We start from the raw sequence: 21,154 nt of genomic DNA, 5'->3' as shown, positions 1-21,154 counted from the left end.
TGCGCACCCACACACCCACTGCGCAGTTACATCCATATATAGCCGCTTCAAGTTCATAAGCACCCAATTTTGCGACGCACGTCTCCATGGAGTGTGCACGTCGCGTGACGGAGTGTCCAATTTTACATACGGTGGGCACCTGCTGTCGCTGTCTTATGTACGACAGACCTCTGCTAAGCAAAGCTGCTCCACAGCGAACGTTCTCCAGTTTCACTCCACAAATTCTTTCGTGGAGCTAACGGACCGCCCCAGATGTCAACCCATCCCCCCTTCAACTAAAAAGTACGGGCTACAAATTTTACTCCAATATGGCAGCAACGAACATAAGTGGCCGCGGAACATAACGAGCAGGTGTTCCATGAATAAACACGTGGCAAATCATCTGACAGAGACCCTCATGAGCCATTAATACATACCGTGCATCGCTGTAAGTCCGGAGGATCAAACGTAGATGAAAACCAACATGCAAGATATCTTACAGCCGTCCACACGCTCAAAACCCATAAATCCACTGCCTCACTACACCGTCGCGTTTACTGACCACGATTACTCACGGGTTGTAAACAAACGAACATTGCTAGGTGATTGTTCTCTTATTAAGTGATGAAGTAAACATGACGGACCACGTATACGGTGATATATAGCTTGTTTAGTTAATTTTATTGCTAATTAATCTTGAATGGCAACTACAGCGTAATATTGCGCTTAACACATGTCACAAGGGCGTAAGAAATGCAGATTCTACTAGATGTACTAGCAACAATCTGTTCTACCAGTTTCTACCGCTTTCCGATGTTTGACAACTGCTTGACGTGATGTTACAGTTCTGCCATCTCTCGTTTAAAGCTGTAACGATAGTTTTACCTATTATGCAGATGCCGCTACTTCATAACGCGCGCCAAGGGACGTATTTCGCGGCAACAGCGGCGCTGGTGTGGCTTCTGCGGGGTTTCGGAAGAAAAGCCAGATTTCCAGTCTTCTCTGTTGACACAGCGCCATAGGGATAAGGCACTTTTTAAGCTAGGACGAGGAGCGTATGTTTCTTCTGCCCCATATTGCGCAGCCTTTGAGACGTCACTGCTCCTTACTCTCCACTGTCCGGGTTGCCGCGGTCAGCGGTAAATGCAGAAAGAGGTTGGAGGCCGTGTCCTCCTCGGTACCCGTAGGTTTGAAAAAAATCTGCCGCTTGGCTAAATTTCCTGTGCTAGCCTGGTCGCTCCACACTTGACATTTGGCAGAAAAACAGTGATCCCAAATAATATCTGCCCCCAAAAAGTGAACGCCTTCGCTCCGGCATCATCAGGCCGGCCGACCGCAGTCGCTATGCGCCGTCTATACGTGATATGAACGCAACATGTCATGTCGCCCGCTGGGTGATGTACTTTGTCAGCCGGCAGTCCTCCCGCAATGACGTCACGTGCACTATGCTGCGACCGTCGCGCACGGCCAGGACTATTGTAAGACGGACGCCGCAACACTGCAAATCGCCCGCAGCGGTTGGGCCACCAACGTTGAACGAGACGCTGTCCGGTGGTGCATCAAAGAAAAGGATGTCCTGGTCAGACATATGAGTTGTACTGGGGGCCGATAGTCCCAAAATAGCATTATCGACTGGACACGGTCACATACTTCTCGCGCGATAGCTATTTTCCCGGGTCGCTGCGGAATGGTTATTACGATACGGGCTTGCCGGTCGTAACCACCAATGCACCGTGGAGGGGCGACTTGAACAAAAAGGTCAGATTGGCCGATGAACAATTTACATTGCTTGCCGATAGTGCTTCTGCAGCGACGTCGTTTGCATATGGTCGCCTCCACCGTCCGCGACTCAAAGCATAATAAATTGGGCCATAACTTCGCGAGTTGCCGCGGTGACCAGCCCGCCAGCGGTGAGACGCTGTATAAAGCTTGACCAAATGCAATGGATGCCTTGATCGGGCAAATGTGTTGCACTGACAGTCGATTAACAAATATCAGCGCCAACAAATGCACACAGTCACACTTCTCGCGTGCAAATGCCTGTATATTCTACGCGCGTAGATTCAAAAGCACGACTTGCACTTCTTTCTTGCACGTGTTCATTAGCTCCGCCCGTGTTCGCCGAGTTCGTTGCTGTGCGAGCCGAGGTTTTCTGTTAGTGTGCCCGACAGACCCGGCGTTGGGCACGGCGCATCAGATGTCTCCCTCTCCCTCCCTCCCTCCCTCCCTCCCTCCCCATTCTCTCTTTCTCTCTCTCTCTCTCCTCTCCTCTCTCTCTCTCTCCACTCTCTCTCTCTCTCCCCTCTCCCTCTCCTCTTCATCTCCCTCTCTCTTCTCTCTCTTCCTCTCCTCTCTCTCTCTCTCTCCCATCTCTCTCTCCATCTCTCTCTCTCTCTCTCTCTTCCTCTCTCTCTCCTCTCTCTCTCCTCTCTCCTCGCACTCTCCTCCTCTCTCGTCCTCTCCCTCTCTCTCTCCCTCTCTCCTCCCTCTCTCTCTCCTCCTCTCATCGCTCTCCTCTCCATCTCGCTCCTCTCTCCCTCTCCTCTCCTCCCCCCTCCGTCTCGCTCTCCTCGTCCTCTCTCTCATCTCTCTCTCGCTCCCCTCCTCTCTCTCTGCTCTCCTCCTCTCTTCCTCTCTCTCTCTCTCTCTCTCTCTCTCTCTCTCTCTCTCTCCCCGCGGGTAACGGCTGGAGCTGGTTGGGAACGGTATCTTGTCCCATATGTACACCTTTACAAGCTCGAGCGAACAGTTCAAAAGTTTGTAGGACAGGTCACTGCTCTTTCTCGTCCAAGAAGTTGCCTTGCATTGTGGTACAACCAGATGACGACACCAGCGGCGAGTCCATCCCTCCGGCTCTTTTCCCTGCTCGGGTCTCCCTGATCATCCGCTGGCCGATTTTGTTGAACGTCATGGGTCAATCTCATAAATGGGCTGATGGCGCTGGCTCTGGAGTCACAGTGTCATGGCTGTTGCGGTGCATGTTGCTAGCTTTGCCAAATTACGTCTCATGGCTACCGCCGTATTTTTCGCACGGTGTATGGTATGAGAGGTGTTAAGTACAAATCTCGTTGTTTTCAGTGAACTCAGCATGGACACTGAAAACGTCCAGCGTATCCACGAACACAACGCACCTCGAGGTGCATTAGAGGGGGGGGGGGGGGGGTTGGAGGCAAGGTGCATCGAGGTGATTCTGCTCTCTGCAATCCGCATTTATCATAATGCCTGTGTTTTGAGTTAGTGCTGGACCCACTCTACAAGTCAAACTCGAAAATGAAAGGTGAATGCGGGGTTTGAGAGCGTGAGAAAAGTGGATGGAAGTTAGTGTCGTGCCATCGAGGATTTACGGCGCACTCAGCTGCTGAGGCCATATGGCGTCGCTCGCCTCTCACTTTGGCAGGAATGGCAGGCACGACGCAAAGCTGACACGCATGTTTTGTACAGTCGCTATCCATAAAAAATTGAGTGTTTACTTGAGCGGACGGTAAACCACATGGTGCAAACTATCGGCAAAGTGCGTTTGGTCCAAAAGCCTGCGGACGGAAAAAAAGTTTTGTGTGCTTGGAAAACATTTAGCATCGCATGTCACTTATTTTGGCTTCGAACGAAATAGCAGTATCAGCAACATAATTTGCGCCTAATGCAACCGTACCTTATTCTTCAAGGTCGAGAAAGCAACTACACTTGCTAGAGATTTCCTGCATACGTGGCCATGCTCAATCAATGCATAGACCTTTGTAAATAGCCATCGAAGGTGACACTCCATCCTCAGAGCGTCTCCGCTCTTTGGGCATCCGCAGTTCATGCTGTAGTTAAAAATAGGGACCTGAGGGGCTCACAAACGCCACGGCGCCAACTCTGGAATCATGTTAACGCCGGACCCCCAAGCCCCTGCTTCCCTCCTTTTTTCTTGTTTCTTTAAATTCGCAACGAAAAGAAGTTTGGCTTTTTTGTTTATTTCCATTGAGTCGTTAGACAGAAATGATCTTTTACATGGTTATTTACACACATTCCACGTTCACACTTGGTTTGAAGTATATAGATACACTAAGGCAGCTGACCGAGAATCGTACGCACACCCCATGGGAGAATAACTGCCCCTGGGAGGGCGACCACCCGACCCAGCCAGTTATTCGCGCCATCTCGCGTTCACATCGCTAAACATTATTGTCGGAAAACGCCGCCGCACGGGCGGGCACAGAAGCCTGCCCCTCCAGCCCGCTGCACATCAGCGGTGTCCACGAGGAAACTGGGGCACCCGGGGCGGCTCGAAGCACGGTCGGGTGACGACACGCAGGAATGCAGTGCGTGCCGCCGACAGTTGTCGCTGGGGCCGCTGGCAGCCGAGGACGCCCCGCGCCAACGGCAGGTGACAGCCACACGCTCGCCGCAGCTCTATCACACTCAGTGGCGGCCGCCGATGGCTGGCCACGCGCGCCGCAATACCCGCACTCAGCACATTGCACTTGCCACGATAACAAAGAAAACAGAGCAGAGCGCGCGCACGGCGTCGCGCCAGGAATGGCTAAGCTGTGTGCGCCTGGGGACCGGGACCGGGGCCGGGCGGCAGCGGCGCGGCAACAGGCGTGCGCCGGCCAGGGGGGGGGGGGGGGGAGGCAAAAGCTGCTGAGCCATGCATAGTGGAATGATCAACGATTTATGTACACGCGCCGGTATCACAGACTGAAAAATCAAAGCCGGGCTATCGGTACGTCCCCGGGTACAGCTAACTGGATCTAGCGGAAACCGTACTCTATACCAACACACGACCCCACACAGAGGGCGCAGCCCCGCACGCCAGCCGGGCGTGGGTGAGCAGCCGAGCCCTGCCCGGCGGCGCCCCTCTCGCCCGCGGTCCGACGCCGCAACGAGCCGTGCCGGGCGGCCGCCGCCCGCCCCGCCGCAGCCCAGCCAGGCCAGGAGCAGGGACACGTCGCGCCGCGCCGCGCCCCGCCCCTATTGGAATGCAAAGAAAATGGCGCGCCAGCTCCCGCCCGCCCGGCCACCTCGTCACGCAGTAAAACGCGTGCTTATTATGCGCACACCGGCCGCGTCGGCACGCCCGCCAGCGGACGCGGCCGGCCCGGCGCGCGCCGCTCAGTTGGTGATGAGTAGGTGCTGATCCTGATGCGCCGCTGAACCCGCCTCGCCGTCCACCTCCACCTCCATGTCCACGTCCAGGCCGTCGAGGCCCCAGCGGACCGGCCAGAGCGGAGGCCGGCCGGTGCCGCGCACGATGCTGGGCCGCTGCGGTCGCGCCGGCGGCGCCACCACCTGGTAGAGCGGCGCGACCGGCGCCGGCGCCGGGCCCTCCACCACCGGCGCGCCGCTCTCGTCCGTCACGCTGATGGCCGGCGCGACGCTGGGCTCGGGCGTGTGCGTGCCGCTCGTGATGGACATGCGCTGCTGCGCGGCCGACGGCGACACCAGCGGCATGCCCAGCAGGTGCGTCTCCGAGTCCTCCTGGATGCGGCTGAGATTGAGCGGGCTGCCGGCGCGGTGCAGGTGGTGCAGGCTCTGCTCCAGCACCAGCTGGTCCAGCGTGGCGGCGGCCGACGTGCCGGACGTGATACTGCCGCCGGCCGACGAGGCGGGCGCCGAGACGAGGCGCGGCGGCAGCGAGACCGGCGAGCTGGGGCAGCTGTGGCGCTGGTGCAGCGGTGCCTGCAACCGTCCGGCGTCAGTCCCTGGCACAGCGGCGAATACGGCGGCACGGACAGGGGCGAACATACCGGCACAGACGAGGGCGAACACAAGAGAACGGACATCCGCAGACGCATGAGCACAACAGACAGGGCGGATAAAGGGGCAGAGACAGCGGCTAAAACAGGTACAGACAGAGGCGAACGTGGGGCACGGACAGGGGAGGACACAGCGGCATGGAGGGCAGTGAACACCGGAGCACAAACAGGGGCAAAGTTAGCGGGGAATAAAGGGGCGCGGACAGTGGCGGACGCATGGGGCAAATGTAGTGCCCCATGCGTCTGTGCCGACGGACCAGGCACAGACAGGGTGAACACAGGGAAAACAGGAGCGAACAAAAGGGTGTAGGCAGGGGAGAACACTAGGAGAAAAGGCATGGGCGAACACAGCGGCACAGACGAGGGGCAAGGACAAGGAGCACGAACACGGAAGACGACGACCGAGGCACATACGCATTAAAATACCAGGTTGCCCGAGGCGGAGACAACAGACACTGACAATAACGGTGGGTGTGGACACGGGGTGTGAACAGGCGTGCACGCAGGGACACTGCCAGACGCGGACAAAGGACACTGGCAGGGACAGACGCAGCCAGCTGTTCAGGCCAGGACAAAGGTGGATACATCGGACGACGAGCTGAACGGCCACAGGAAACACACACATACACTACCGGACGGACGGCGGGGGTCGCTGTCATCGGCCCGCACGGGAAGCTCTGACGAAACGGTGGACCACAACATTGGCATGCACTCACACAAGTCGATAGTGGCGCATCAGATGCTGACGGAGTCCCAGTGACAACTGCAACTCACGCGTGCACACACTGAATAGAATGTTGATGACTCATGATGCCGGGGACGCCGGCAGCGGTTCTGTCGCGCCGACCACCGACAGCGCCAGGACGGCCGGCTAACACGGCCGTCGCCGCTGGCCACCATCAGCAGCCAGCGGCAGGAGCGGCCGACGGTGGTCGGCCGTTCCACCCCCCCCCCCCCCCCCCCGCTCGCCAGCGCCGGCGTCAGTGTGCGGGCCGTGCCGGCAGTGGCGGCGGCACGGTCAGCTCACCTGGCCGCGGCCAAACGTCTGCAGGGACACGTCGCCCTGCAGGCGCAGCGTCTCCATGTTGCGCAGCAGCAGCTGGTCGCTCTGACTGCCGGCGTGGGGCAGCGACGAGCCTGCCGGTGTCGGCGGCCGCGGTCACCGCCGAGCGGAGCGGCCAGGGCGCCGGCCGATCCGGCTGATCCGGCCGGGGCACGCCCGAGCCACCGCTGACCCTAGGCCGAACCAGGACGGGGCACGCCCGAGCCACCGCTGACCCGAGGCCGACCCAGGCCGGGGCACGCACGAGCCACCGCTGACCCGAGGCCAACCCGGCCGGGGCACGCACGAACTACTGCTGACCCGAGGCCGACCCGGCCGGGGCACGCACGAGCCACCGCTGACCTGAGGCCGACCCGGCCGGGGCACGCACGAGCCACCACTGGCCCGAGGCCGATCCAGCCGGGGCACGCACGAGTCACCGCTGACCCGAGGCCGACCAGGCCGGGACACGCACGAGTGCCACCGCTGACCCAAGGCCGACCGGCAGCCAAGCGGGTTTGGCTGCCGGTTTGGAGGGAACAGACGGCCACGACTAACACGAAGCGGACAGGTAAGGGACTGGACAGGGAGAGATAAGGCGTGGCACTGGGCCAAGGGGGACGTATGAACACTGGCCGAGGGGAGGGTCCATCACCACAGCCTAAAGTCCGGTCGGTTTGCAACGGCTGTACCTTTACTGACATTGTACAACGACGCCAGTTATTGGCATCACTCACCAAAGCGGGCTTACTCACAAGGTTAGCAGTCGATCCGGGTGCCCTTTTACTGAACTTGCTCACGTGATGAAGAGAAAGCGTCGAATTCTGCGGACGCGCACACACGCGACACGACAGACCATTGGGATGTTAGACCAGATACAGAGTGTTCAGTAGCAGACGAGGAGGGGGGAAGGGGGGGGGGGCGCTGCGATCGCCGGCTTCTCGCCTGCCGCTACGCACCCGGTCCACCCAGCTGACCACCCTCCAGCTGCCGCTTCTTGATGTGGAGACTGTGCTGCATCTGCAGCTCGTGCAGCGTGGTGCTGTCCACCGAGCGGCTGTGGTGCTGCCGACGGACCAGGCCCCGCCCGTCAGCCCGGCCGCGCCGGCGCACAGCGCGTCATCACGCGCCAGGTCGCCAACAGCAGCGCAGTATGAGCCGCGCGAACCCACTATCGCGGCGACATGACCCAATCTCGGGATGGCGAGGCCGCTGACCCCAGGAGAACCGGGGCTACTGGCCCCAGACGGCCATCATGCTCAACACACGATGCCAGAGGTGTCATCCGACGGGCTCGCACAGCTGATGCAGATCCAGTTCCCCGAACGCCGGCGGCGACGGTGGCGTCTTGCGAGGACACGTCTGGACCTCGTGCCGGGCGTCACGCCGTCGCACGGAAGCGCGCCGCCTCCGGCGACCGTGCTGCCAGGCGGCGCCTCACCTTGAGGTGCTGCTGCAGCTCCAGCACGGCGTCCTGGCCGAGCACGTTGGACTCGCTGACGCGGCGCGTGTAGCGGTCGGCCGGGATCCGCAGCGAGTTGGGATGGTGGCCGCCTGCGGCCGCGCGGAAGGCGCGTTACTGGGAGCCGACGGTGCCGGAACAGGCGGCGCTCGAGCCCGGCCCCAGTCACGGCCCAATGACCAGTGCCTGGTGCGGCATTACGGAGATCTTGCCACTTTGGCAGGTGTGACATGACAATCTGACCTATATGATTCGCGTTGCTCACTCGGTGCATGACAACCTTTGTTAGCCACGCTCGAATGATAATCGCAAACACTTGGGTTGATCTGGTGCGACAATTGCAGACAAGCACTGTCGACCTAAGGGCGTCTGAGAAAGGGGTAATGAGAAACAGCATGTTAATCAAATACTAGGACGTTATCTGCACGCAAGGATAGTTGGGTGAGAACAACACAAATGGCATGCGGAGCAAATAACTGTTAAACAAGGAGCAAAAAAATAAGCGTAAGCAAAATAACAACTGGCTACCATATGAAGTGCGTCGACACCGATCATGCGAACAAGGCACTGAACTCACACACCAAGTTGCTTCGCACGGCGATGCGGAAAATACTGAGCTTACAAACCGTCCTCCTTCTGAACAGGGCCAGCATGAAGGCAGCATGAAACGTGAGTCGAACCGAACACTCTGACTCGGGCGTCACCACACATCGAAACAACGCCGGACCCACGAACGGCGCAGGGCCATCTCACACGGCGGACAGTCTGCGCACCCCGCTGACAAAGCCGCGGGCACCATCAGCTGAGCTCTCTACCATCCCGCCCGATGACCGCTAGAGCAGCTCCAAATTCAAAGTGCGAGGCGTAAAACCGTTTTCAAAAACAGCTACGCATCTTGAGCAAAACGCTTGTTAAGCAGCACGTTAAACGCTCCATCTCAGTCAATGCTGCCGCCGACTTGACCCAACGAGCAATGCGAGCCACCAAACGGCTCGCCAACCGACCAGCTGACCCCGCATCCACGCTCCCCCCTCTCCCCCTCCCCGCGCGTCTGCACGCTCATCGCCTCCACACTTACCGTCGGCGTCGGCGGCCGGCTCGGCCATGGTCGAGTTCTCCAGCACGGGCGCCAGGTGGACGTTGATGAGACCGGTGCGCCTCATGCGGTTGCGGTTCTCGCTGATTGGCTGGATGCGCATCTGGGTGTCGCGCAGGAAGGCCGAGCTGGCGCCGGCTGCGGCCGCCCCACCGACCGTGATCCACCGGGCGCTGACATACGCACGCACGCACGCACACACGCACACGGACAGACAGGCAGGCAGGCAGAACGGCGGAGGGCGCCCGGGCGGGCGGCGCCCACTACGGCCAACACGCGTGCCAACGTAATAAAACGGGCGCAGAACCAAACGGAAGGAGCACATGGGCCAGTACGGGGCGGATGCAGCCGGCCGGCCGGCGCGGCGCGGCCGGGGCCACAGGTCAGCATGCGGCGGCCCGCGGCACCGACCTGACGGCGAGTCCGACAGCTTGAGGCTGGTGCGCCGCGACTTGGCGCTGCCCGAGCTGCCGGTGCTGACGCGGCGGCCGCCCAGCAGCGCGCCGTCCTCACTGAGCGGACTCTCGTCCAGCCGCTGCTCCTCCGTGTACCTGGCGGCGGCGCACACGTCCAGCGCGGGCCGAGCGACCCAGCCGAGAGGCGCGAGCAAGGGGCGCTGCTTTGGGCGACGATGGCGATCACGCGGACACGGTGTGCCAGATTGGGACGCGGCCGAACTCTTCGAATTCCCAACTTTTCCGCTAGTTCATCGGACCCAACTAGTATTTTGTTCTGATTCACCTATTCCCGCCAGAGAAGCCAAGTGTTCTTGGACGCACTCTACATTGCAGCGCAGTACCGTTCATAAAGCCCGATTTCAGCTGACAAGACACACATCGGATCGACCGTCGTACAACACTAGCGCAGTGCCCAATGCGCGCTCGTGCCATATCTTAACGCTCTTTCCGTGCACACTCCATACCAAAATAACCCTGTGAGCCGTTGAACTATGAATTATTGAGCATCGGCACAACACCAGTGTGGCGCCGGCCGTGGTGCTCGGCCGCCGTGGGGCCCCGAGTGGCGGCACCAGCGCTCACCTGGCCGCCTCGGTGGGGTCCATGTCGGCGTCGGGGCGGCCGGCGCCGGCCGCGTCCGCCGGCAGCAGGCACAGATGCTCCTGACTGCTGGGCTGGGTGCCGACGCCGCCGCCGCCCTGCTGCCGGTACGCCAGCTGCAGGTTGGCGCCGCCGTCCGACGCGCGCCGCCCGAAACCGCCGACTGCAACGGACGGCGGCGTGAGCGGCGCGGCGACGGCGCGGTACGCGGAAGGGGACCGCGCGCCGCGCACGAACGCGCGGCTCGAAGCAGTCACACTGGTGCCGGGTCCCTCGTCCGCCTCCCACGCCCCCGCACCACCCAGGATGAGGTAAGTGATACGGCTGGCTTCAATCAGCGACTCCGGTGAATTCCGTAGTGCGTTGGACGTGCAGCCCGACCTGACGAGGCTGCCGAGTCCCTCCAGCCCCGTACAATCCCTGGAGGCGGCGGCGGCAGCGGAACGTACAGGCACCAAGTACGGTGGGCGGCTTCAGCAAGTGCTGGTCCTTGATGGAGAAGCGCTGCGGAGGCTGGTGCTGCACCAGCGGCAGGTTCTGCGCCAGGTTCGTCTGCGGCAGCACCGGGAACAGGCCGGCCGTGACCGGGCCGTAGCCCCAGCCGTGCGGAACGCCGAACGGTACCTGGAACACCGGCCCACGGCGTCAGGTCACGACAGCGGGTCACGGCGTCACGTTACGGCAGCAGGCCGCGGCGTCACAACAGCGAGTCACGGCGTCACAACAGCGGGTCACGGCGTCACAACAGCTGGTCACGGCGTCATAAAAGCGGACCACGGAGTCACGACAGCGGACCACGGAATCACGACAGCGGGTCCGGTGTCAGAGCTGGCGATCGTAGTTACCATGCCAACAGTGCCAGTTTAGCCCCAGTCTCGTCACTGAAGAACAGTGTGAATGTCTACATAGCACGTATTGACCAGCGGCGCTGACCAATGCAGTAAAAATAAGTCTACGTCGCACTTTCGCAGCCAGAACCGCTCTATATCGCCTGCTTTTGAGACGGAAATGGGCTATGGTCGGCATGCGCTTCCAAATGTGACCTGGAGTCATGAATGGTACCTCTTCCCCTCCCTCTACTGATCTGGACCTGGTTGTGTGATACCTATCCTACATTCTCACCCGGCACTGACCTGCGACTGGCTGTGTGCAGCACCTCCCCACCCCTGCACCGACCTGGACCTGGCTGTGTGCGGCACCTCTTCCCCCGCACACACACTGACCTGGACCTGGCTGTGTGCAGCATCTCCCCACCCCTGCACCGACCTGGATCTTGCTGTGTGTAACACCTTCCCCCTCCCCTTGCGCTGACCTGGACCTGGGTGTGCGCCGTATCGCCGGGGCCGACCGTGTGCCGGCGGGAGCAGTGATACTGGTCCCGACTGCTGGCCGTCTCCTCCAGGTCCAGCTCCAGGTGCCGCTCGGCGTCCTCGAACTGTCCGCCGAGGTTACCGACGGTCAGCACTGCCAGCACATTCAGCGACGCAGAACGACGGCAACACTGCATGGCGAAAGGCAGCAAGGTAAAACAGCCAACGAGAAATACAGTAACCGAGGGCCGGGCACAAACGCACTGACGGCAGCTCCGAAGACGAGCTGGCAATCCGATCGGCGGTAACCGACGGCGGCCTGCAGGCGGCCCAGGGGCAGGCGCGCCGCCGGCGCCTCACCTTGTCAGCCTCGTCGTTCCAGATTGAGGTGAAGACGAGCGGCAGCGCGGGCGCGGGCGCGGCCGGCGGCAGCGGCACCGACGCCGCCGCCTGGTCGCACAGCAGGTGGTAGCAGGCCGCCAGGTCGTCGTACAGGTTTGACTGCACCGACTGGAGTAGACCGGGTGGAAAAGGTCAGCGAGCCGCGGTCAGCTCACCGCGCCGAACAGGAGGGCCCCCATCAGCTGCGGCTGCACCCGCAGCGCACGGCGGTGAAACGCAAACACGCGCAGCGATTACGAATGAGATCACCACATTCGCGTTTATCGGCTTTCGGGAATAATCATCTCAGACACGAGTTACTCCTTACCAGATGAAACTAATAGGACAACGGGACACGGAGACACATCCCCCCTCCCCCCCACACACACGACTGACCTCACACGCGACTGCGACACATGACCCGTGGTCCAGGCCCAGTGCTCAAACTGGAGCAAGTGACCAGACTCCGCTCCAGTCCAGTGCAGTGCTCACGCCACCGACCTGGGCCACCTGCTGTGGCGTGACCCCGGGCAGCTGGGCGATCAGCTCCAGCACGCTCTGCTGCACGGGCGGCGGCTGGTCGAGGTCGGGCCGCTCGCAGAAGGCGACCACGCGCTCCGCTTCGTCAGCTGCCAGGTCCTGCGTCACCCAGCGGCAGCGCAGCACCTGCGGGATGCTGTAGCGCTTCTCCGGGTCCACCATCATCATGTGCCGGATGAGGCTCTCACAGTCTGCCGGCCACGGAAGGGTCACAGTCAAGGTCACGGCAGGAATGGTGACAGGGCGGGGGTCAGCCGCAGCATCCGCAGCAAATAGCGGGGAGAAGCCATGTGACGCAGCCGGTCACCCCACGGTAGTTGGGGCGTGTTGGACGTGTTGCCCGGGCACTAATAGAGCTCTCATCGTAACCGAACAGTCCATGTTATACAGCGATTCGATCTTAGCAACTTACAGGAGAGAGGAGCTGATTTACGGGTTCATGTGAAAAATATTGTTCTTTGCAGAACTGATGAGAAATTATATCTTGTTCATTGCGGACAAAACATTTGCCAGACAAACAGCAGCGACACGGCCAGCCGGGGCGTGCTTACCTGTGCTCATGAAGTAAGGAATGCGAAATTTTCCCGACAGGATTTTCGCGCGCAGATTTTGCAGCGTGTTGCCATCGAAGGGCAGGGCACCACACACCAGCACGTACAGCACTACGCCCAGGCTCTGAAAACGGAGCCAGTGTGTTCAGCAGCACCCTAGTGGAAATGGACGACTGGTGGAAACAGAGCACGCAGCGCAGTGATCAGCATGATCAAAACCTGATACAAACTTGAACAGTGGATTCAGGAGGTTCAACACAGCCCGCATACTCGCAAACATCTCCAGCAATATCACGAGCAAAGGTAACAGCCAGCAATACACAGATGGTCAAGTTCAACACCGGTCCTAATCTTCTTTGTAAATAGGACCAGCCCATTTACAGCCGCTCGCAAGCGACACAGAACAGGTCCCGAGACTGTACTGATCCAGCTCTCTCACCCAGACGTCGGCCTTGGGCCCGTCGTATTCCTTGCCCTCGAAGAGTTCGGGCGCGGCGTACGGCGGGCTGCCACAGCCGGTGGTCAGCGGGTCCGTCGGCGAGTAGAAGTTGCTGAAGCCGAAGTCTGCCGGCCGAACGCGGGGTCAGAGCCTGAGTCGGCCGCCCGCCGCCGCGGCGACACGCGGCCCGGCGGTGTCGGCGGCTGGCGGTCGGCGACGCACCTGGGCCACCTTCGCTTCGGCAGGTCTGTGGCCCTCCTGCCCCGGGCTGTTGCTAGGTCTTTAATTCGGAAAAACGGAGAGGAAGAGAACTGTGACATGATGGGCTTGTATGCTACAAGTACTCGATCTTTAATACCTATACCAGGAGGCACCGCTAACCATCCTAGTGACTGACTGAAATCTTCGTTTTAGCAGTACATCATGTTTCTTTGGAAGTCGACTTTTCAGAAAAAGGGCTCACGATGTAAAAAAAAACTATGAACTTAAAGTCTCTATCGCTGCATAGACATTACAAACAAACCCAGACCACGCCACGAATTTCGCAGAATGGATGCCAGGTGGCGATTTGCAGCACTGTTGCGGAGATGGCTTTGCCGACCAATCCGTCCTGAAATAGGGCTGTTCACGAGCATGAGCTGTTTGTCCGGGTCCCAAGGGTGGATCCCTAATCCCAAACGGCTGCCACCTGGCAGGATCGAGCCGCCGGGCGCTGGGCGCCGCCTCCGCGGCACCAGCCGTCGCCTGAAGCCGCGGAGCGCTCACCGGCTAGCTTGATGTTCTCCTCGACGTCCAGCAGCAGGTTCTCAGCCTTGAGGTCGCGATGCACGACGCTCTTGCGGTGGCAGTACTGCACGGCGGCCAGGATCTGGCGGAACCAGGGCCGCGCGTCCTCCTCCTTCATGCGGCCGTGCGCCACCATGTGATCTGCCGGCGGCGAGGCGCGCGTCAGCGGCCCGCCCGCCGCGCGCACGGCCCGCCCGTCCCATTGTCCGGGCTACGTCGTGACGCGTGGTTCATGCGGTCACAAGCGCCGCCGCAATCTACTACATCCAGAGCCGCGGAACCGGACAGAGCGGCGGCTGCAGCTTTAAGTCCACGGTGCGGCGGGCGTAAGTCCTTTTTTGTCGCTGGTAACATCGGCATTTCAGTGCATTTTTTGTCGTTGGTAGCATCGGGATTCCAGGACCATTTTATAATTTTAACAGGGTCGCTACAGCGTGCCCAATGCGCTCCCCATGAACTGGATACAGCACAGTTCGACGTACTTGGCCCGGCCGGGCCTGCGTCGGAGGCAGGTAGCGAACAAGAGGTAAAACGCTGAGAGGTAGGATGGAAGGATATTGCTAATGTTCTGTGTAGCGGAGCAATGTAATCCAAAGTGATACAAAGGCGTGTGGGCAAGAGATCGGCAACCGTTACGTGAGACGTTTCGCACCATCCAGACATCCGGTTGGTAAAACAAGAACGGCGGTCAATCGACAGGTAACGCAATATTCCATCCAGCAGTGTACATGTGGTCGGTAGCAAGAAATTACTCAGTCCTTCATTTCGACTTATTCGTCGCTGAAAAATCGTCTCCAAAGCTTAGCAACTGTAAAAATAAACACAACACTGGATATAAACTCTGAAGCTCTTTTAAGCTCCGACCTGAACATATATCAGAATGCGTGTTTCGTAAGTTAAGTTTCAGTTTAAGTTTGCAAGGAAAGGTTTCAGAAGTGAGGAGGAGTTCTCCGACGCCGTGTAACCCCTAATGCACACACCCGAGCAGTCAAATGGCGATATGTACCGCGTACAGACGCACGCACACCGCTGATTGGCCACAAGCCGCGTACATGAGCAGATACGCGTTTTCGCCCTTGACAGCAGTGTGAGGAGAAACTACGCTCGCTTTTGACGGATAGGCGCTCAAGACTGACAGTTACGTACATGACGGCTACCGCTCGGTAACAAGACGTTGCCAACACAACTAAGAAAACGTCCCGTTCAATAAGACGCCTTATCGGACGGAATAAGTGAGGAGCTGGCGGACATCAGTGGTGTCATAATGCAGATAAAACCTACCTCCATGGCTTCAACCCGGGCTGGAGCCCATGCAACACATTCTTAGCAATGGTTGTGGTTTACAGCAGGAGTAATATCCTTGAGACTTTGGGCGGTAAACGTGGCAGCGTCGAGGAACACTGACTGAGGAACAATGACACTCACGGGCTTCACGCGGTCGCGAAAATGAACAGCTTCTTCAGCTTTACTCACCGAATATCTCCCCTTTGCTGGCATACTCCATCACCAGGTATATCATCTTTTCCGTCTCCATCACCTGCGTTCAGCAGCGGGTGTCAGCACCGCCAGAAGCAGACCCACACAACACACTCGACTGCGAGCCTCCGAGATTGCGTGTCAGCACCGCCAGAAGCAGACCCACACAACACACTCGACTGCGAGCCTCCGAGATTGCACAGACTGCGCTTTCTCCCAGACGTCACAAGTCACAACCCAACTAAAAGGACCGGCTCTTCCCTGCCTGCCATCCCCGCACACTCCGGCCACAGCCAACCGTGGCCACCGGCGACCGGCCATCGAGACCGGGCGGGGCTGGCCCAGCGCCCACCGTCGGGAGCGGCAGGCAGCCCTACCTGGTACAGCCGGATGATGTGCGGGTGGCGCAGAATCTTCATGATGTGCACCTCGCGCCGGATCTTTTTCAGATTGTCCGTGTCCAGCTTGGTTTTGTTGATGATCTTGATGGCCACCTGCGGTCAGGCCGGCCAGCGTCAGTGGTCCACCGCCTGGGGAGAGCTCGGTCCACACCACGTCACTGAGGACCCCGCCGCAACATCAGCTCGCTCGACTGGCCACCCGCTGCCTGGGTTGCCAAGAAAGGAGCAATCGCCCGAGAGTCGGCGTGAAAGAATCGACCAGGCTTCGTTGATCCGTCAATACTTCGTTAACCGAACCAGAGTATGATAAATGCCCCTACTATCTGCACACCACTGCTAACGAGCACAGTGCGACCCGTAGAAATGAGGACGCAGACCAGCGGCAATGAGAGTCCGAGTCGGAGGTTCGAGACAATCCTGTCGACGTGCCCCATGCTAAAGCATGGGTCCAACAGTTTGGGTGCGTACAGCGCGACGTTGGAGATATGTCCGCGACACCCATCTCTAATCTGACTATCAGTTCTGCGCGTTCTGCGCCAGTCGGGCACCTACGAACAGCTCTGCCCGGCCTATCTGATGCACGCACACCCCACATCGTGGTAACACCACATGGCGCCCGTCGAGCGCTGGGGTGGTGGTGGAGGTTCAGTTGGCCATGTGGGCGCCTCGGGCGACGCAAGACGCGTCTCCACACACCCGCACCGCATCTTCATAAACATAACGGACACACGTCACATGCTGCAAATCTTAGCGTGCGATTCCGCTTGCAGACCGCCTGTACGACACGCCCAGAGCAATCCCATGACAAGCTAGACACTTGACAGCAGCTGACCAGCAAACCAGCTTTGGGAGGCTGGCAAATCGCCCAGGTGTTCAGAGCACCTCACCTTGGCCTGTGTGATGATATGTGTGGCCAGTTTGACCACGGCAAAGTTGCCTTTGCCGATGGTCTGCTCCAGCTCATACTGCCCAATCCTGTACAGCTTCTTGGAGCCTGGCATGCCATTGCCTTCGATGTTCAGCATGGGTTCTTGGCTCATGACCACCGCCAGCACACCACGTCCTAGTGTCCGCGCTCACGGCCGTCCTCCCATGCTCCTGGCTGTGTGCCGGGCTCTACTGTCCGGCCCTGCAGGCCCTAGCCGAGGCGTAACAACCAGCCCAGCTGCCTGGGGACGGACACTGCGTCAGTCGAACCTTCTGGGGTTACCACCCTGTAATGCAGACACAACTTAACTAACGCAATGGCCGTCATGGCAGCAGCAAACAGATGGCAATACATGACATACATATGTGTTTAGGTCAGACATGTGATGAGAAAATAACATGAAAATGTAATATGGAGGCAAAATCATATTTTTCAGGATGTCAAGGAAATACTTCATTCACCCACAAAAAAGATAAACTTAAAGCAGCTCAATCAAAACATTTGTCCAGTCCCACACAATAATGTACTTTCAGTTTTGTCCAGTTTGTCAACCTTAAAGATGCATTTCCTTGATATCCAATTTTTCATGGGCCATTCATCCTTCAATATTCAGGTATTTTGATACATTTCAAGATCTAAAAACTATTGCAACATGAAATACCACAGTACTATTCACCAGAATAGCACAGAACATGGCAGTGCAACATTAGATGAAAAAACAGGGTTGTCCAGGAAGTGAGACCATGATCTGTCTACCCCACAGAATCTCATACAAGATGGCATCAATAGAAGGTGATCTTCAATACATGATGCATTTCTGTGGAATGCCATCCATACCACATGAATGTCATAAAATTCAAAATATTGTATGAATTACATGTCTATCCCCAGATCTCAGTCAGCCGAGCAATGGACCACTAGGGTGGCAGATTATGTGGGCTTGTATACCACTTTCTGTGCATGATCATTTAGGCTCATTTATAAGTTAAACCGGCACTGAATGGGCCAGCCTTGCCTAACCTGACTGTGTCACAATCAAGTGTGGCATATTAGCCATTTTTGGCTACATTCACCTATTACATGAGAGATACTGGGGTGATGGGATCGGGGTTTTCACAACAAGCTATGCTTAGTGAGTGCCCAGATCCCAAAATCACCCATCCAAAACATTTGGTCATTTTTTAAAAGAAGAATCAGTTGCACAGATACCACATGACCATTGCACCTTATACATATATACATACATATATATTTTTTCTCCTTAAAGGAATTGTACCCACAAATACCAAATGTTCAGAAGATAAGAAATATGTTGGTTTGCCCCTTAATCACATTGCAAATTGTGGGCAATTATGTCATTCAAAGTAATGGCCTGTATGTTGCTGTTTTGCCACAGACAGACTGGCAGCTATGCACGACCTAACACAATCAGTCAGCTCTAGGTATGCTGAGTCCCATTGCTAGTAAGTTCACAAATCAAACTTGAATCACAGCCATAACCCATGTAGCTTATTAGTCTTGCTGCTTCATCATTAACAACAAATGTGCAATAGAGCTGGACAAACACCCCTGTTGCTGTTGAATTACAATGAAAAGCACATAAAGCTTCATTACTGAAAAACAAGGTACAGCAAATGCTTATCTAAATCAAAGACCTGCTATTTTTGCCCTTCAGTCAGCATGTTGTCAAACAAAATATACTGTACTGATGACAAGAGACCCTGCCACATATTTACACAGCTTTTTGCATGACACAACAGGCTTCATCATTGATAAAATCACTCAATGCTATGCAAATTGACATACAACAGGTACAGACTGCTGAACTTTGACTGCCTTATATGTTACCTAAAACACTAATGAATTATGTGCAATTTCCTGTTGACCTAGAAAAACAGAAATATTTTTGTGAGATCTATCCTGAATACTGAGCTTCTTGTCACTATGGTGATTAAAATATTGGCTTCCACAACTTAAATTTCTAAACAATTTGTATTCCACAAACCATCCTGATATAATAATACATGCAGGTGCCCATATATGCAATGATGACATTATCAAGTAACTGAATGCACTACTTAACAAGATCTTCCACATTAATATCTTAAACATATACAAGATGTCAAGGATGTACACATAAAGCAACATCGATTGTCAGCCTTACTGTTTTATTTGAGCAGCATGATCAAAATATTGTATTATATAATGGGAACAAATAATCAACTTTGTTAAGCAGTCAAGCATATCTCAAGTTTATTCCATGAGATGAAGAGCATGTCATGTAGATGTAGATGATGTCAACATGTAAGATGACATATACACAATTTCCTGATATGTGCCCTTGAGGTTACACAATGCCTAAAAACTAAGTGGAAAGACATAATCTGTAATCCTATTTTCTATGCAACACTACATAGCCAAAAGTAAAAATTCAGAACCAAGTGGGTCACAGCCTCTTGCTCCTTATATCTTTGTAAATGCATATGTCAGTGTTACCACCAATATCACTTCCAAAGCCATGCCTCCTTGGACAACCTGTGCGTTTTATATATCCCTGTAAGTGCTTATGCTCATGTCCTGTTATTGTCGCTTCTACTTCAGTGCCTTCCTCTCATTGTTTCAATATTTGTATGCTGAGGTAGCTGGGATGTCAATACTGTTTCATGTCATTGCATCCCTAGCATGGAGTTCCCTACCTGATTAAAATTCCCCTCCCCCATCACTCAAAATTGGTCAATCCCTATCAAACTGGCAGCAGTCAACCCAGCATACAAGTGGCTCAGGCTTCACATATAGGTACAGGTGGCTTAGATGACAGATGTGCTTAAAGACCTTAAAAGCAATGCAAGCATATATAACAACTGGCTGAACAGGTCAGCCATCTGGGTTTGGCATCAACAGGCAACAAATTGCTTCAAACTACTTGCATGCAGAGGTCACCAGAAAACTGGGACATTGGTGGCATAGCCTTATATTGACATCCTGACAACCCTACTGATTAAATGCTGGGCAGACGCTTTGCCTTGCTTGGCTCTTTGACGCTTGGCTCCACCACCAGGGTTATCACCTTTAATGATACAATATTATGCTACAGCATAGTTTCTAGTATATGCTCTTACCATAGTCTTTAAATATGCTGTCAGATTCACAGATTCATGGATAATGTGCTCTATGAGAGGGTGACCAAATATGATGGAATACTTAGATAAACAATAATATACCCAAACACACTGAGACTTGCATGTGACAGTGACCATCACCTTGGTGGCACTCTTACCATTGTGTTCTTTTTTAGTACTTGCTTCACACCATATACTTAAATTTGGTACTACTGAGATAAAATTCATGAACTTTATTGGCCCTAACCAGCAATCACACATTGCAATTGAGCAGCGGATTGCTCCACATTGCTGGACGGGCAGGTGCATCAGCATGCATGGGAACTTTATCAATTTCTATGGCTTCTTTTACAACCCTGCAACCTGATGTCCTTTACAACAATAGCGAAACGCATACCTCCTTAGCATCGGATTTCAAGGACCACCGCAAATTCGTCACAGAAGCGCACATGAATCGTGCACGCCTAGTCCAAACTCATCGGGCGAGGCGCGAGACCCATGTCCGACAAATTATTCATCATAGGTAAGATGCGATACATCGAAGTGACTCAGCTGTTAACCGTAACGAAACACCATTTGTTCAGTTCATGAACCGTTACCTTTTCCAGACCTCGTACCGACTGGGGCAATCGGGGAATGCTATCTCTTCCAAACCCTTTATCTTGGCCACATCTTGCACACGACAAACATGACGCAGGTGACACAAATCTTGGTAGCGTAAGCTGCCACCAATGCTATGCACCAATATGCCTGGATAAGTAATAAATTGGCTAATATGTCAATTTGAAATTTTTGGTTAAAACTATGAGACCATGACGGCTTAAAATTCTATCAAAATGGATAATATC

The 21,154-nt window shown here is 56.1% G+C and overlaps 1 protein-coding gene across 1 annotated transcript; it reads right to left on the bottom strand.

The window, feature by feature from the left end:
• Positions 1 to 4,501: 4,501 nt before the first annotated feature.
• LOC119094475 (serine/threonine-protein kinase SIK3 homolog) lies at positions 4,502 to 20,994 on the bottom strand. The gene is made up of 19 exons (XM_037217533.1): positions 20,906 to 20,994; positions 17,147 to 17,428; positions 16,236 to 16,352; positions 15,856 to 15,919; positions 14,362 to 14,523; positions 13,597 to 13,721; positions 13,158 to 13,281; positions 12,568 to 12,797; positions 12,046 to 12,195; positions 11,688 to 11,810; positions 10,825 to 10,999; positions 10,358 to 10,538; positions 9,831 to 9,868; positions 9,300 to 9,455; positions 8,228 to 8,313; positions 7,719 to 7,824; positions 6,745 to 6,854; positions 5,320 to 5,439; positions 4,502 to 4,516 (listed from the first exon to the last, which is right to left on the bottom strand). Exons 2-19 carry the CDS (start codon positions 17,297 to 17,299, stop codon positions 4,502 to 4,504), a joined length of 2,235 nt encoding a protein of 744 aa, XP_037073428.1. The 5' UTR covers positions 17,300 to 17,428; positions 20,906 to 20,994.
• Positions 20,995 to 21,154: the final 160 nt, after the last annotated feature.

The sequence above is a fragment of the Pollicipes pollicipes genome, unplaced genomic scaffold (genome assembly GCF_011947565.3).
Source record: "Pollicipes pollicipes isolate AB1234 unplaced genomic scaffold, Ppol_2.1 Scaffold_4002;HRSCAF=4701_pilon_pilon_pilon, whole genome shotgun sequence".
NCBI lineage: Eukaryota > Metazoa > Arthropoda > Thecostraca > Pollicipedomorpha > Pollicipedidae > Pollicipes > Pollicipes pollicipes.
The sequence above is the reverse complement of the archived record's forward strand: the minus strand, read 5'-3'. Positions and strand labels throughout refer to the sequence as shown.

Bases quoted from the DNA above. Each gene is read 5' to 3' on its own strand.
- LOC119094475 (XM_037217533.1), bottom strand. From the start codon at position 17,299: ATGAGCCAAGAACCCATGCTGAACATCGAAGGCAATGGCATGCCAGGC. The intron at 12,196-12,567 runs GTCGGTGGCGTG...GGTCTACTCCAG, and splicing joins CGCCACAGCAGGTGGCCCAG to TCGGTGCAGTCAAACCTGTA. The intron at 11,000-11,687 runs GTCAGCGCAAGG...CCGGTGTTCCAG, and splicing joins CGGCGCACACCCAGGTCCAG to GTACCGTTCGGCGTTCCGCA.